Here is a 12,400-nt window from a genome sequence, read left to right as displayed (position 1 = left end):
TGTGTGCAAAATTTAAAAAAAAATTGGGACAATGTTAGAAGTTTTTTTCTATGAAATTTAAGGAAACAATTCATCACTCTAGCCCGTAGGTTCTAACATTAAAAAAAAACATATTTTTTCTTTTGTATTTTGTTATAATGAAGCATTTCAATTCAAGAATGTTTTGTCAAATTTTTAAGTCAATCGAAGCCGAAATCTTGGGTCTGTGCGTCGAGCTATTTCTTCATACTTATTCGTAGTATGAGATAGGTATAGATGAAGGTCCATAATTTGCTGAGTTTTGTTCCGATAGGTTTAAAAAATTTCACAGAATATATTTGAAATGTTTTACTATAAGAAAGTACAAATAACAAAATTATTGATTTTTAAAAAGTGTTAGACCCTACCCGCCCTTCTAGTGGACGCCAAGCAGACCTCCAGCCAGAAGTTTTTCGTCGGTAAGTGTCGGTAGAAGAATATCGATAAAATGTTAAGAAATACTTGGTATGGCAGGCGATCTATGGGTGCGGTTTATCTAGCAAACCGTACATAACGACCGGCATCATCAACGGTCAAATATATAAAGAAGAATGTTGCTAGAAGTGCATCCTGCTCTTCCTCCGGTCCAACGAAGGTGACATCGTTCCATTAAGCGAACCCGGAAATGGAACGAAACGAAGCCAACGATGTTGTTTTTGAGCCGAACAAGACAAATCCACCAAAGTAGCCAGAGCTTTGAATAGTTCTGGGATATTAAGAAAGGAAATCTTCGGAACATAGGTCTTCAGGAACGACAAGTATCAGAAGATAGAGTGAATGAAAGCGTGTAAGAAAATTGGTGCAAGTGCTTCACATGAATTGATGGATAGCGTTAAGTCTAAGTTACGGGCATTTAGTCTAGGAGAGAAGGTTGAATGAACCAACTTAGCGAAAACATAACTAATATGTGTTTATTTGAATTCTATAAAAATTTCAAAAATGTCCGACTTAAATTTTTTTAGGCAACATCAAGTCACGACGGTTGTTGCGTTTTCAAGATATCTGGCTACTTAAAAAATCGTTTTCTTAATATCCTTTTTTAGGGTTTAATCGAAATAGTGCAGTGTAATCAACCAGCTGGAATTAAAACAGTCCTTCGTTGCCATAATCACTCTTTGAAATGTGGAAAAAACGTGCATCGAAAATATCGCAGTCATTATTTCTCAGTTGCGAATTTATTCAGTAAATCTTGCATCGTAGTGGAAATTCAACATCGCAATATCGTCGGAGACCCTTCTCCCTTTCGATTATCTCTTTAGCGACATTTCCGTGGGTGAAAATTCGTCATCAAGTTTCGCTGACACAAAAAATCACTTGTGAACTTCGAGGTTCAGAGTTTTGTGGATGCTTATTTCATGAATGAAAATCTCCGAAGTGATATTTTCAGTCACTGGATTTTTTATTAGAAAAACTGATTTTTCACGAGAGATAATGAAATAAATTTTTTCTGATTATGATTTCCCCAACACTGATCAACACTGTATGGGATGTAGTATGGAGAAATTCACTTTTAACAAAAAAATCGGCTGGAGATCGACCTATGAACTCTAAAAATCAGTCTAAATGTTATTTTCATAGGAAATTTATCGAGGAGGATAACTTTAGAAGTCAGCAAAACAATCCGACATTTGTAGAAAAAGTTATTAAAGAAATACCGATTCAAGGTCCGTACAATGGCTCACCCCTTAATATATCTAGCACCACTGCTGCTAGTAGTGGTAATATGATTGTACAGTGAAGTCTTTTTTTATGCGAATTTACGTACCGCATAAAAAAAAACCGCATAAAAAAAACCGCATAACTCTGAAAATTCGCATAAAAAAAAACCGCGTAACTCTGAAAATTCGCATAAAAAAAAACCGCATAACTCTGAAACTTCGCATAAAAAAAGACCGCAGAAGGGCAAACCGCATAACTCTGAAAATTCGCATAAAAAAAAACCGCGTAACTCTGAAACTTCGCATAAAAAAAAACCGCATAACTCTGAAAATTCGCATAAAAAAAGTCGCGTAAAAAAAACCGCATAAAAAAAGACCGCATAAAAAAAGACCTCAGTGTACTTTCTTTTATTATGCTATAACGGTTGATTTTAGTTATTGGATGTCTTCACAAAAGTTTCTCAGCTGAGTATAAGAATTATTTTTAAGTGACAGGTCATTTTCCAAAACTCACTATAAAGACACAAAAAAGTCTAACTTTTTAATTTGAAGAAATAGGTTTTTGGAACCTTCTACAATATTTTAGATAAACTCAAATTCAATAACTTTGCCGAATATATACATTCTCTATTTCTTATAGTTGAGAAGATATAAATGGTACTATTTCATGCAAACAAAAACACAATTTAAATGACTTTTTGTGTCTTTACAGTAAGGTTTGGAGCATGGTTTGTCACTTAAAAATAATCTTTATACTCTGCTGAGTAACTATCGTGAAGACATCAAACAACTCGGATCAACCGTTATAGCACATTTAAAGGAAGTCGCATCATATTACTTTCACTAGCAGCAGTGGTGCTAGATATTTTAAGGAATAAGACATTGTTCGGACCTTGTGCCGGTTCTCCTTAAATAACTTTTTCTACAAATATCGAATTGTTTTGCAGTCTTCGAAAGTTTTCTTCCTCGTTAAATTTCCTACAAAAATAACACATGCACTGATTTCTAGAGTTCATAGGTTGATCTCCAGCCGATTTTTTTTTTTAAAGGTGAATTTCCTCATACTGAATCTCATACACACTTTAAACCTCGGGCGCGAAAATATAGTTTCTCCGATCGAGCTAAAATTTGGCATGGTGCTTAAGGGATCCAAAAAGGAAACGAAAAGTTGGGTGGAGCGAGAAAATAAACCTTTTCATCTTTTTCCCATACAGTCTTGTCCCACCCTAGTGTGTACAGTGCCTAACGAATTGTCATCGCCGTTTCAGTGACAGTTGTTCTTGTTTTCGTATTATTCACGCTCGGAAATGTCTGTTTATGTACTCAATTCTTGCCATTTGCGGGAAGTTTTACTTTTCTGTTACAATTCGAAAAAAAATGCAACTGAAGCGCATCGAATGCTTTCAGAAACTTACGGTGATGCTGCTCTGAGTAAAAGAACGTGTCGGGAGTGGTTTCAACGTTTTAAAAATGGTGATTTCGATGTCGAAGACAAACATGATGGTGGAAGAGAAAAAACCTTCAAAGATTAATAACAATTTACTACGAGCTCTTGAAACCGGGTGAAACCATCACAGGAGATCTCTACCGAATGCAATTGATGCGCCTTAGTCGCGCGCTAAAAGAAAAGCGGCCACAGTATCAAGAACGACATGGCAAAGTCATCCTCCAACACGACAATGCTCGGCCTCACGTCACAAAAGTGGTCAAAAAGTACCTGGAAACGCTGAAATGGGAAGCCTTGCCCCACCCGCCGTATTCCCCAGATGTCGCCCCTTCTGACTTCCACCTATTCCGTTCGATGGCACACGGCCTGGCAGATCAACATTTTCAATCCTTCGAATAGTTGGAAAAATGGATTGCTTCATGGATAGCGTCAAAAATGGACTCCTTTTTTCGAGCCGGGATCCGAAAATTACCGGAAAGATGGGAGAAAGTTGTCGCTAGCGACGGACAATACTTTGAATAATACATCTGTTAGCACTTTTTCGCAGTAAAGCTTTAAAATTTGGAAAAAACCGGCGGAAGCAAAGTTGTACACCTAATATTTTAAAACAATATTAAAAAGTAAGAAATTGAATTTTCAAAGGAATTTGTTGATGGGGCTCTGAAGCCTAAGTTAATTTTAGTAAAGGGGTCCATGCCTCAAAATAGTTTTGGAACCCCTGTTCTAGAGTGTCCAACAAGTTTCCTTGAACTACGTCTCGAACGCCATTATTCACAAATAACAGATTCCGAGTTACTACGATTTGAAACAAACAAAGCGTTTGTCTTATGTTTAAAATCAATCTTGAGTCGAATCTGTCTCTCTATTTGTGCAAAATTAATCGTTTTCCATGCTGCAGGCGTGTACAAAGTTTCGCTAACATCGAAGCAAGACGATCTTGATTTTGTCACTTTTTCTGCCCTTAATTTCGGGAATCATTCAGAAGAAACGATCAAAATTGGTTATTTGCACTTTGGACCAAGTAACAACAAGTTCAGTTAGCGAATCTTGAGTAGCAATGTCAAATTTCCGAAACATCATACCGAACGGAACGGCGTGATCTGTTCCAATAGCAATTATGTGAATTATGATGCGAAATCCCTCGAAACATGTATGCTCAAAATGAAAAAAAAACTTTTCTAACGACCCTCCCTAACAGCATTCAACACTTATGGTCGCTTCAGTGCCGGCGATTGCAAGCTTGACGACATTCAGTCTAGCTTTTACATATATGCTATCCGGAGAGCAGTGTATGTCGCAATGTTTCAATAAAACGTGCTGAAATGAGTCCCGGAGGGAAATGGTGTCAATATCCGCTTCCACGACGATGTACTTTAAAAAAACGAATTATATTACGACAGTTGTGGTTCTCGTGTGATTGCTCTAGATACGGAGAAATGTGGTATCTGTAAAGTTGTTGTGGTTGCTTGTGATTCGACTTCTCGTGACGCTTGTAGTAATGCGACGCAATGTGGAAAGCTATTAAAAACTTTTCCGTGCTCTGTGCGGCTCCATTTGGGGTTCCGACGCTTCGAAGTCGGGGAGGAGCCGTTTTCTTACTGATTGCTTAACGCACCAACAGTTTCTAGGGAACACAAATAACTACGCAGTTTGAGTACTTTGCAATGGTTTTAATGTACTTAACTAGGTATAGGTATACAGTAGTACAGCGCACGATTTAGACAAGCCTTAAATACTAATAATACAAAGTAAGAAACGGGTTTTTTTTAATGAATCGCTGCTCATCTGCTACTCCAAGCAAAATCAAAACGTAAAAGGGTGTGTCTTTATTGGATACTCCTTCGTCTAACTATCATAGTAAAAGTTTTCAAATGATTACACTCAGGATATTTCATCTGGCTAAACTGGTTCCATCGAAAATGTGTCTCCATCATTTTATTCCTCATTCCATCGCGAATTTTCGCGAATCACAGGGCTACGCTTGCTGTTACGGGGCGGGCTTGGCAAATTCATTGTTCATGCCAACAGAACATCGTGCAGGATGCAGTGCCGTTCGTGGTTTCCATGCCACCCTTGGAATTCCCGTCGTAAATCGGCGATCCGTAGTGCTCTTCTGCGAACCAAATCTGCCCAGCGCCCGATTTCATCGCTCTCGGCTTCGCGGTTCTAAAAACGGAAGAAAATGTCATTAGCAAAATCGATATCGGTGTGTACATGATCATGATTGTTCTGTAGGATATGTGAAACGAGTAGTCTTCGTAGCGAACGCAGCGAACAAATTACAGAAACGGAATGAAGCAATCAAGCCAAAATTACAACCAAGCAACCCCATAAATTCGTCATTCTGCGACTGCTGGCGACAGTCAAGCAACAAACTGGATGGCGGCGGTGGCGACGACGACGGCGACGACGAAGGCGACGGCGTATTTAGCGCGCCCCACTACGTTACCTGTTGAATATTTTTCTGGTACGTGATGGTCTGGTTGGCGCCCTCCTCCCGATCGATTTCCCGCTCCCGCATCAACTGCTCGATGTGGTTCTGCTTCTCCCGAAGGACATCCTGTGGAAAACAAAGGTGAGAATCGAAAAAAAAGGAGACGGCTTTAACATGAGTTGTTCCAAATCAGTCAGAAAGTTTGGAATGTGTTGATGGTGCTTTTTTTTTAGCAATAAGCAATTATTATCCTCTTTGCGAAACTCAACCTGGTCTGGATTTATGTCACAGCCACTGCTCAGCAACCAATAAACATGACAATTTATTAGCGTTGACATAAAACAAAAATAAAAGTGAATGAAAAACCATCCTGTCACAAAGCAGATTATTCGATGCTATACAGAGTGGTGAATTTTTGCCAGTCCAAAAACGAACATTACTGTCAACTACCGAGTCACTTAAACTCAACAGAAGCCGTCCCCCGAACAACCGTGATGCTATATTCCTCTGGGTTATGGGTTCTATGAAGGTGTATAGAAAAGTTTGTTTTTCTCTCTCCCGAAAGCCACTGCAGCAAAAAAGGAAAAAGAGCGCTCAATTTGATTTACGGTTAGAAAAAAAAGCACGATGCCAGGTGACCTCCCCACGAATGCTCCGACATCGCTGGTAAAGCTAGAGTGAGAGAGAGAAAGAATAATAAATACGACTGATGATGAAAACGAACAAATTTATGTCCTGTGGGAAGCTTTTGCATAGCCCAAAAACAGTAGAACGTGTTTTCGGTGGCGCCTCGAGGCACTTTGCAGAAAACAGTGTGAAGTTATCGTATGTAGATACCCTGGTATCGGTGAGTGTTTCGAATTTTCGTTCCGAGAAGAGTGCCAAATGCAGGAGTTTTTCATTTATCAAAATTAGTACGTTTGATAAATGTGATAAATACTTTCAACACGTTAATCCCTTTGTTGTACTGATCGGTAAGTTACTGGAGCTTTGGTGCACTATACTTTGCACCAGCAAGCCAAGTGAAAACCAAAACCACGTGTTTGCTTATGCCAAACCATTCGAACTAGTTTCCATTGAATGGAAGCATCTTTATTTCACATGTATGTCGTCATACCCTGTTGTTTCCGAAGTTTTGGTTACCAACCGTAAGTTGGTCATGTGGTCTTCAACCACATTGGATTAGAGTGTCAAACTGCCATCGAACAGTTGCACTGCACTATACTGCTCATCGGAACCGAAATAAAATAAATGGAATCGGAATGTCGAAATCCATTGCATGTGCATGACCAATTGTACGACCACCGTACAGTTGGTAGTTTCTAATCAGTGATTGATCAGGAATGAAATTGTACTGAGAGCCTGTCAGTGGAAACCGAAGCTTGGAAGCTTTCCATTGTCAATGTACCCCAGAGTAGTGCGACATCCGTTGTGGCCGAGACCATTTTGAACAAAGAAAAACGGAAAAGACGGGACTCAGTGACAGATAAGTACTGTGGATTAGATTGTGAGTAGGTATTTAGGTGGGATCTGTTTGAACGATATTTCTACGGGAAGTTACTGCCATAAGTAACAATGATAAATTATCTTTTTCTAGCTTCCATTTTATTTATTTTCAGTGCCTTGGTGAAATATCGGAAACATTTGATGTTTTTTACACCCAAAATGAAAAATGAGTACAACGTTGTGTTCATGGTACATTTTACATGCGATCCATCACGATAACATTAAACATGCATAAAAGGCTAAAACTTTTATGACACCTTGTCCGGATTATTATCACATTCCCTTGTGGAACTTGACCTTCAACTGACTTCGCAGCTGATTCGGAGAAATACAGAAGAACTACATTGTTAGCACTACAATTCTGCTGTTACTAAGGATTCATACTTGTGTGGGCTCGAACATACGAAATCTGGTTTCCTATACAAGCGTTTTATACTCTGTTGAGCCGCCGACCGGGAATGAAATCTCTTTTCTTGAATTTCTGGATAACTTCAAACATCAAAATTGGGCATCTACTATTCAAAATAAAAAAAAAAGCTATTATGAAAGGAATTTAAAAAGTGTCAATTTACTTAATATCATAAACAGTTTTTCTTGCGACATACCATCGGAAATATGATCACAATTTTATGATAAAATTTTCAGTTGTGTGACATAATCTCAAATAGTTCAAAATTAAACTTTTCTAAAATGTTTGGTATAAACGAGTGTCAAAGAGGATAATTCATAAGGCGCGTTTGCTTTCTCGTATTTTGAAAGCTCATAGCTCAGTGATCTGTAGAAGGATTTATATAATCTAACTACCAAAAGAATCGAAATTTTTCAACTTGAACGTGTATTGCAACAACATTAAAGTTTTTCAATAGTACACTATTGAAAAACCTGTTTGATTTGACGCTTGACAGCACCAGCCAATCAGAACGCGAGATGTCTACTTCTGTACAAGAGCATCCATATAAAAGTTGAGTGGTTCATTTTTCCTACCATTTGCTGAGCAACTGTTCCCGAAACAAGACCCACGAGAGCAACATCGAGGACCTGTCGTCTTACTGTTTCCCGTTCTGCGAACAGGAAAGGAATTTTAACAAAGGGGCTGTCCGTATACCGCTGCCAGTAGCAGGTATAAAATGAAATGTGATGTGAGAAATAGCGTCATTTAAGTTAAAGCAGCTACTCTGAACGTACGAGACACCGTCAGCACGATGGCACCAAAAACCGGTAGAAAGGCAGCCAAAAAGTCCAGCAAGGCCCATTCAAAGCACTTTCCAGTGCTAAAGATAATCATAAAGAACTAGTTGAATTTTGTCGCTTTCCTACCATTTTCCGAGCAACTGTTGCCGGAACAAGACACACACGAGAAGTTTAAATAATTTGTACCGTCACTAACACATTCAATTACGAACGGCAATGCGAAAGCGAAAGTGATGATGTTGAACACATCTTTATACTAGTATAGGGTCTTGTGAAAATATGCCATGCGAAACTGGGTTGCATATATACAGATTAATCTGTATTATTATTATTATTATTATTATCATTATTAGTATTAAAATTACTCTTGCATACCGAAGATCGTCGATACATTTCAGACCAGGCCATTGCAATTGTCTCGTACTGAAATTTCGAGAAGAATCTGATATCTTCGAACTTCATAGCTTCAATAAAAATAAACTACAGCAAATTAAAAAGGAATTGTTTCAAGTTTGGAATATATAGTTGTAGAATAGTAGCTGTTTAATGTAACTAATCTGTACTTTAATGTAGGTGCTTCGCTTCAAACTCTATTAGTGAAAAAGGGGAAAGCTTGCACAATTCATACAATCAATCCACTAACTGATATTCGGAAAAGTGATTGGAGCGTGCCAGTTTTTTCGTATTCACGACATCCAGTTATGTCTCTGACATTACCCACCCGCCTTTTTTATTTAATTCACGCTATAATCGCGTGAAAAGTTTTTGCATAATGAAGGAAATATACATTTGCTCGGATGCAATTGCTTTGATGCTTAGTGGCTAATAGTCAACAAGTTTCCTTAGTTCGTGCTCGCATCTCATCCGACACAGTCGACACAGTTTCTTACGGTCGCGACGACAGAAACAAAGACAATACAAGGCAGTGAACAATAGAGTGTACGAAATGGGCAAATACGATTTAACAAAGCCTGAAATTTGCCCTACAAGGCCAAATTCAATTTGTATTGATTTCAAGCGCTGCAAAGTTAGACCAGCAGCAACCGAAATTTAAATGTTGCTTAAGGAACGAATGCATCTAAACGCAAATTCAGCAGCTGTCAGATTCATATGGGTGGTCTATAATATAACTGAAACTGAAACAAACGTATCTCCAGCAAGCCGTTTTAGTTTCATTTATTCGAACAGTTCTACTGTCAAATTTAAAACTGGTATACGCTGCCGTTCTATTTTTTCTATATTTGAAACACAGATAAAACACGTTGCTGGGGCTGCCAGTTTATTTTGTTATAATTTCTAGATTTGAAATTAAAAACTGACATAACTTATACATCTACAACTAGAACACTCCTGAACTTGCCCTAATGATGTAAGTGAGATTCAATTCAACAAGGCGTCTAACTGTGTGTACATTACAATGCCCGATACAATAGAAGAATTCAGCGCTCTGCACATCGAGCGAATCTGTCAAAAAATTCATAAATAAAACCGCTTCGACGTTGCAACTAAGACAGCAATTTGTTTTCAACTGCCATAAGCATCAGCCACAAACGTGAAAGAGATGCAATTGCATTTGCTTCGGTTAATAACGGGATGCACAGTGTTGATCTTGATAATGTTAAATATAAACTCCCTGTGTACATGGTGAACAATGCCATAGAAGTACGCGTGCATGACCTCCCCCCGCAGGTCACCGATCAGTACGTTCGGGAGAATATGTCGCGGTACGGTGAAATTCTTTCCATCGTATGGAAGGTATGGCGGAATTTTTTGCCGGGTATCCGGAATGGCGTGCGAGTGGTACGTATGCAACTACGTAAAGCAATTCCATCTTACATCATTTGTGATCAAGACGGAATACATCCGTGTAAAACGTTGATTACGTATAAAAATCAATTGGTTACATGTCAGTTTTGTGAACAACCTGCACACTATGGCAAGCCTTGCACTGAAACTGCGAAATCAAACAAAACAAACAAAAATAAGGGCAACCGCTGAACAACGGAAACTAGTGAATGCAACGCTCCTGTTCCAAAAACACCTTCACCATCTAACCAACTATCAACTGCAGTCAATGTACAAAGCACATCTACAGCAACTACCAATGAACCCAAGACTGCGATCAACAATGAAAACAAGGAAACGGAAACCACTCACAACTCCAACGATGTAGCAAAGGATGATATGAGCCACGGACAAAATGACCTCCAATCTTCGCTAGAAGGAAATGGAAGCTCCTCTCCCCCTAGAAGAAGGATGACAACGAGATCCAATAATAAAAAAAATTATATTGTGTAACAAAACATGGGTGAATCGGCCACGTAAAGCTTATGTATAGGCAAATTGGCCTGAATAAAAATTGTTTAAAAAATTACTATCGTTCATTTGTGTTTATTTTAAATCAATTTCAATTATAATATTAAGACAATTGCAGAAATCGGCAAAATGACATTCGGCGAAGTGGCCCATTCGGCGAAATGACCCTTTCGGCGAAATGACGTTCGGCTTTCGGCGAATAGACCCTGATCCCTTCGGTGAATGAAATTGGAATACATTAAGGAATTATTTCATATAGGCTAGATAAGATCGTGGGTATCCAAGAATTTTCTGGAAAAAATAATTCAGTATAGAATGACGCATAGCTGATGACTTTTTAGTGCGGTATGAGCTCGTAGTACTATATTCAGTAAATTGATACACTGTGATTATGTCTGTAAAAGTTATTGTCCATGTCCGATGACATAAGTGAGTTTCTTTTTTGTGGTTCATAATCGTGGTATCAACTACCCCCAACTTTGCGCGTAAATTGTGATTCCAGTATATTTGGTACAATCGTTCTCTATCGAAAAGTATTAGACCCGTATTTTTTTCATTTTTCTTGTTAGGGGGGTTCAATAACTGACTAAAAAAATTCATAACTTTATCACTAATGAACCGATTTTTCTATTTTTCTTTTAAATGTACTCAGTGTAAAAATGTCTATACTTTATAGGAAAAATGTGAAGATGTAATAAAAATGAATTTTGATAATTGAGAAAGCAGATTGTACAACTTTGTTACGGATTTCATGAATTGCAGATAGTGAGCACTATATCTAGGGGAGAGCTGGATTGAACTGGACACAGGACTAAACCGAACAGCATAAATGTCTTATTAAACGTGCATAATCGAGCTAGCAGTGAAATGATACCTTTTTTTATCAATCAACATGTGTTTTTCGCGTGAATATTCTTCATTGTGTAAAGTTTTCATGAAGTTATTTTAAAGACCGTCGTTTTCAATTAATTGTAAATAAAATTTTGGAACTGCAAGACGAATCGAAGATAGAAATTGTATGAACCTCTCTAAACTATTCCTTTCAATCTAATCGTGTGACAATCGATTAAGCATTCCATGAGATGTAGAAGTGAGTTCCTCTTCAAAGTTTTTGTCATTGTTTATGGTACTTTCAGAAATGGTATTCAGAGACCACCAGAAATAGTTTTGAGCCCAACTTTGAAGATTTGTTGGTATCGTCATCTTCTATGACGGTTTGAATTTTAAAACAACACATCACCCTGTAACTTCTAAATTGGATGTCGAAATCAGATAAAATTCACCAATTTTGTATGGGACCATAAGTTTATTTTAATTTGAAATTTTGTTTATTAAATTCGTTTTGGCTTATCTATTCCCGATACTATCGGACAAGTAATTTGGAAAACGGTGTAGCCATTTCATTGATTAGTTAAATGAAGTTGATACTATTATGCATTATAGGTATGATATAAATATAAGCCAAGTCATGGAAAATAATAAGTAAGTTACCAGTGTTTCACGGAAGATGGTGCTATTAGAAGATTTCGGGTTGGGATGTCGGATTTCATGTGGCACATTGAAATCTTAGACATCTGTCAACATTGCATAAACATTTCGGGTTAGTATGTCTATTATGCATTATAGGTATGATATAAATATAAGCCAAGTCATGGAAAATAATAAGTAAGTTACCAGTGTTTCACGGAAGATGGTGCTATTAGAAGATTTCGGGTTGGGATGTCGGATTTCATGTGGCACATTGAAATCTTAGACATCTGTCAACATTGCATAAACATTTCGGGTTAGTATGTCTATCCGGGTTGGCGGTTAAATGCATACGGCGCTGGT

General features: G+C 38.0%; 1 protein-coding gene across 20 annotated transcripts in view; it reads right to left on the bottom strand.

Moving 5' to 3' along the window:
- The window catches only part of LOC131430278 (restin homolog), a 272,670-nt gene that overhangs the window by 52,886 nt on the left and 207,384 nt on the right, over nucleotides 1-12,400 (bottom strand). For 17 of the 20 annotated variants that reach the window (XM_058595119.1, XM_058595111.1, XM_058595117.1 and 14 more), the window contains one exon: nucleotides 5,573-5,683. In XM_058595119.1, the coding sequence (XP_058451102.1) occupies nucleotides 5,573-5,683 (111 nt within the window). Of the gene's footprint in view, nucleotides 1-4,772; nucleotides 5,290-5,572; nucleotides 5,684-12,400 lie in introns of those variants that run through there. The other 3 variants (XM_058595130.1, XM_058595129.1, XM_058595131.1) reach the window with 2 other exon arrangements.

Source organism: Malaya genurostris, chromosome 2 (genome assembly GCF_030247185.1).
Source record: "Malaya genurostris strain Urasoe2022 chromosome 2, Malgen_1.1, whole genome shotgun sequence".
Taxonomy (NCBI): domain Eukaryota; kingdom Metazoa; phylum Arthropoda; class Insecta; order Diptera; family Culicidae; genus Malaya; species Malaya genurostris.
This window is presented reverse-complemented; position numbering and strand designations above follow the sequence as displayed.